General features: G+C 53.7%; 1 protein-coding gene across 1 annotated transcript in view; it reads left to right on the forward strand.

The window, feature by feature from the left end:
- The window catches only part of ambra1b (autophagy/beclin-1 regulator 1b), a 20,462-nt gene extending 15,328 nt beyond the window's left edge, over window positions 1-5,134 (forward strand). Inside the window, exons 17-19 of the mRNA XM_068596515.1 lie at window positions 258-445; window positions 2,826-2,933; window positions 3,797-5,134. Coding sequence (XP_068452616.1) covers window positions 258-445; window positions 2,826-2,933; window positions 3,797-4,239 — 739 coding nt within the window. The 3' untranslated portion in view covers window positions 4,240-5,134. The remainder of the gene's footprint in view (window positions 1-257; window positions 446-2,825; window positions 2,934-3,796) is intronic.

Raw genomic sequence — 5,134 nt, forward strand, 5'->3', positions numbered from 1 at the left:
ACGTTTCCAACGGTCCTTGAACACATCGTGTGCGACGAACGAGAAACAAAACAAAGATTCAAATTTAGATATTTCACGAAAAAACAATCTCATCTCAAATTAACAGTTTACTTTATTCAGATTTATTTTAAGACATCAAACTCTGAACTTGTAGCTGAGGCGCTCGTAGACGAGACGCTCGTGGACCGGTCGGGTTCTTGCTGGTCTTCATCGGTGCTGCTCTGAGCCTCATCTGCCGCCCTGTGGTGCCGTTTCAGGCCCAACCGCTCCGGCTGGCGTCTGGACCGGGACATGGGCTTGATGAACGCCATCGGCCTTCAGCCCCGACACCCCGCCCCCTCTGTGACATCACAAGGAACCCAGACGCCCATCATCCAGCTGCAGAACGCCGAGACCCAGACGGAAAGGGAGCTCTCCGAGCCCGGCGCCGACGCACCTCCACCCGGTACGGTACCACACCGCAACCGCAACCACACCGCAACCACACCGCAACCGCAACCACACCGCAACCACAACCACACCGCAACCACAACCACACCGCAACCACACCGCAACCACAACCACACCGCAACCGCAACCACACCGCAACCACAACCACACCGCAACCACACCGCAACCACAACCACACCGCAACCACACCGCAACCACAACCACACCGCAACCGCAACCACACCGCAACCACAACCACACCGCAACCACACCGCAACCGCAACCACACCGCAACCACAACCACACCGCAACCACACCGCAACCACACCGCAACCACACCGCAACCACACCGCAACCACACCGCAACCACAACCACACCGCAACCACAACCACACCGCAACCACACCGCAACCACACCGCAACCACAACCACACCGCAACCACAACCACACCACAACCACACCGCAACCACACCGCAACCACAACCACACCGCAACCACACCGAAACCACACCGCAACCACACCGCAACCACACCGCAACCACAACCACACCGCAACCACACCGCAACCACAACCACACCGCAACCACAACCACAACCACACTCCTCTAGTCTTCTTTGTGCGATTGTGGCGCACAAAGTCCTCTATGCTTCTAGTCCTCTTGTCTTCTAGTCCTCTAGTCTTCTATTCCTCTAGTCTTCTAGTCCTCTAGTCTTCTAGTCCTCCATTCATATATTCCTCTAGTCTTCTATTCTTCTATTCCTCTATTCTTCTAGTCCTCTATTCCTCTTGTCTTCTAGTCCTCTAGTCCTCAATTCCTCTAGTCTTCTATTCCTCTAATCCTCTATTCCTCTAGTCTTCTATTCCTCTATTCTTCTAGTCTTCTAGTCTTCTAGTCCTCTAGTCCTTTAGTCCTCTATTCCTCTAGTCCTCTCGTCCTCTAGTCCTCTATTCCTCTATTCTTCTAGTCCTCTAGTCCTCTATTCCTCTAGTCCTCTAGTCATCCAGTCCTCTAGTCCTCAATTCCTCTAGTCTTCTATTCCTCTAATCCTCTATTCCTCTAGTCTTCTAGTCTTCTAGTCCTCTAGTCTTCTATTCCTCTAGTCTTCTATTCCTCTAGTCTTCTATTCCTCTATTCTTCTAGTCCTCTAGTCCTCTAGTCTTCTAGTCCTCTAGTCCTCTAGTCTTCTAGTCCTCTAGTCCTCTAGTCTTCTAGTCCTCTAGTCTTCTATTCCTCTAGTCCTCTAGTCTTCTAGTCTTCTAGTCCTCTATTCCTCTCGTCCTCTATTCCTCTAGTCCTCTAGTCTTCTAGTATTCTAGTCCTCTAGTCTTCTAGTCCTCTAGTCCTCTCGTCCTCTAGTCTTCTATTCCTCTAGTCCTCTAGTCCTCTCGTCCTCTAGTCTTCTAGTCCTCTAGTCCTCTAGTCTTCTAGTCTTCTATTCCTCTAGTCTTCTAGTCTTCTATTCCTCTAGTCTTCTAGTCTTCTAGTCCTCTAGTCCTCTAGTCCTCTCGTCCTCTAGTCTTCTAGTCCTCTCGTCCTCTAGTCCTCTCGTCCTCTCGTCCTCTCGTCCTCTAGTCCTCTAGTCCTCTAGTCCTCTCGTCCTCTAGTCCTCTATTCCTCTTGTCCTCTCGTCCTCTCGTCCTCTATTCCTCTAGTCCTCTAGTCCTCTCGTCCTCTATTCCTCTGGTCCTCTGGTCCTCTAGTCCTCTATTCCTCTCGTCCTCTCGTCCTCTCGTCCTCTAGTCCTCTCGTCCTCTCGTCCTCTCGTCCTCTCGTCCTCTCGTCCTCTAGTCCTCTCGTCCTCTCGTCCTCTCGTCCTCTCGTCCTCTCGTCCTCTCGTCCTCTAGTCCTCTATTCCTCTGGTCCTCTTGTCCTCTAGTCCTCTATTCCTCTCGTCCTCTCGTCCTCTCGTCCTCTAGTCCTCTATTCCTCTCGTCCTCTAGTCCTCTAGTCCTCTCGTCCTCTCGTCCTCTCGTCCTCTCGTCCTCTAGTCCTCTCGTCCTCTATTCCTCTGGTCCTCTTGTCCTCTAGTCCTCTATTCCTCTCGTCCTCTCGTCCTCTCGTCCTCTAGTCCTCTAGTCCTCTAGTCCTCTATTCCTCTCGTCCTCTAGTCCTCTCGTCCTCTCGTCCTCTAGTCCTCTATTCCTCTCGTCCTCTCGTCCTCTAGTCCTCTCGTCCTCTCGTCCTCTAGTCCTCTCGTCCTCTCGTCCTCTCGTCCTCTCGTCCTCTAGTCCTCTATTCCTCTGGTCCTCTTGTCCTCTAGTCCTCTATTCCTCTCGTCCTCTCGTCCTCTCGTCCTCTATTCCTCTCGTCCTCTAGTCCTCTCGTCCTCTAGTCCTCTCGTCCTCTAGTCCTCTAGTCCTCCTGGTGTTCTCACTCAGCCCCTCTCTCCTCAGATGTCCCTCCTGAGACTCCGTCCACCAGCCGGGCGGCTCCCGGTCAGCCGGAGGCTCCGAGCGGCCGAGCGGACGTTCAGGCCGAGGCGTCTGCAGCGGAGGCTTCAGGTACTGATCCAGTCTGAGGGTCCAGTAGACTCTCCTGGAGTTAGCTGCTGGAGGACAGCGGGCCGGGTTTAGCTTCTCCGGGACGAGGGGATGAAGACAGAACCGACGGTTCTGTCTTCATCCCCTCGTCGTCCCTCATCATCTTCATCATCATCATGTCACTTTAATTTACTCCAACGGGATAAAAACGCTTTTGTATATTTTCTCTGGTTTAAACAATCCGTGAGCGTTGTGTGTCGCGTTGTGTGTCGCGTTGTGTGTCGCGTTGTGTGTCGCGTTGTGTGTCGCGTTGTGTGTCGCGTTGTGTGTCGCGTTGTGTTGACTGAAACCCGGTTCAGGAGCTGACGGGCCTGAGGACGGGCTCACAAGCCTGTGAGTCCAGGTCCAGGACTCTTTTAACCCGGCGCTGCCTCGCCACTCGAAAAAAAACAACAAATCTGGATTGAAGCAGAACATCTGGTCTGATAAAAACATGTTGTGACTTTTGGAAACGATTCCGTCCCATTTGATCAATAAATGTTGACTTTTGGATTTGACAGAGCTCTGTTGTTGTTTACATGTTTGGAGCGTACCGACGGTGTGACATCACAAGCAGAGGAGTCTCCCCTCCCATGTGTCTGACAGAGACGTTCCCATGCTAACATGTTAGCATGGTAACGTGTTCCCATGCTAACATGTTACCATGCTAACATGTTAGCATGGTAACATGTTCCCATGCTAACATGTTAGCATGGGAACATGTTAGCATGCTACCACATTACCACTATAGATAGATAGATAGATAGATAGATAGATAGATAGATAGATAGTATTTCCTTAGCCAAATGAAGCGTCCTGTAGTAACTCTGGCCCTCGTTGTCCAGGGGAGCCTCCAGAGTTCGGCTCCGGTGAAGACGCGCTGGCTCGGATCCGCCGGCTGATCGCTGAGGGCGGCATGACGGCGGTGGTGCAGCGGGAGCAGAGCACCACCATGGCGTCCATGGGCGGCTTCGGGAACAACATCATCGTCAGCCATCGCATCCACCGCGGCTCCCAGACGGCGGCGGGGGCCTCCAGGCCCGGCCCCTCCGCCTCGGGGCCCCTCCTCGGGGCTCAGGCCCCCGGGCCCCACCAGCCGGCCCCGTGGGGCCCGCAGCCCCCCGGGCCGGTGGACGTGGATGAAGACTCCCTGCCGGGCCCCTCGGCCTCCCTGCTGCTGTCTTCCCCCTCCTCTTCCTCCTCCTCCTCCTCCTACTCTCACAGCCCCCACCCTGGAGGAGGGGGAGGGGCCTCCAACAGTTACCCCGGCGACCCGTACAGCAGGTAGTTCTCCTATTGGTCAAGAGAAGCGCTGCTCCTCAAAGCCTTATCGCTCAAAGAAAAGGGTGCTGCTTTGACTAACAGGGTCTCCCGCCCGAAACAGAAGGGACTCAAGAGCCCCCCACACTTCTAGGACCCGAAGTGGACCCCATCATTCCTCCAGAAGCTTTTACTTGAAGGAGGCCGGTGAGCTGAGCTCTTCCAAGGATCGGCCCGGTTGAAGACCCGGTCCGTCGGTGCCCTGCGGGGTCGGGTCTGGGCCCGGGCCCGGGCCTATGCCTGTTCTGGGCCTGGGCCTGGTCTGGTTTGGGCCCGGGCCTGGGCCTGGTCTGGTCTGGCCTGGCCTGGTCTGGGCCTGTCCCTGGTCTGGGCCTGGGTCTGGTCTGGTCTGGGGGCTCCTGACACATTTACTCCAGCGTTCTGCATTGGGTGCCATGTGATGTTGACATTGATGTGAAATAGTGATTGAAGTGTTTCAGAAGTGAATTCAGCACTACGTCATTTTGTACCGTGTTTAATTATGATGTTAAAGACCGACGCCCTCTGGACGCCATCAGGACCCTGACTGAATCATGAATGTTACTCCTGACAGACTCTGACCCCCTGACCTCTGACCCCCTGACATCTGACCCCCGACCTCTGACCCCTGACCTCTGACCGACTGCATGTCTTTTTACAAAAATGCTGCAGTTCATGAAACGAACTCGTCAAACGTTTTCTTTCTTTTTGGGCTGAAGGTGTGTGCGTGTGTGAGCGTGTGCGTGTGCGTGTGTGTGTGTGTGTGTGTGTTGGGTCAGGAACTACGTCTCTTTTTTAACTTGTATTTGTAAATGGTCTCAAAATGTAAAATATAAGTGTGGAAGTGAACTCTGCTCACGAGACAACGTGTTGGTGGATTAAAG

The sequence above is a fragment of the Clinocottus analis genome, unplaced genomic scaffold (assembly GCF_023055335.1).
Source record: "Clinocottus analis isolate CAN_PGR_092001 unplaced genomic scaffold, fCliAna1.0.p SCAF_38, whole genome shotgun sequence".
NCBI classification, from domain to species: domain Eukaryota; kingdom Metazoa; phylum Chordata; class Actinopteri; order Perciformes; family Cottidae; genus Clinocottus; species Clinocottus analis.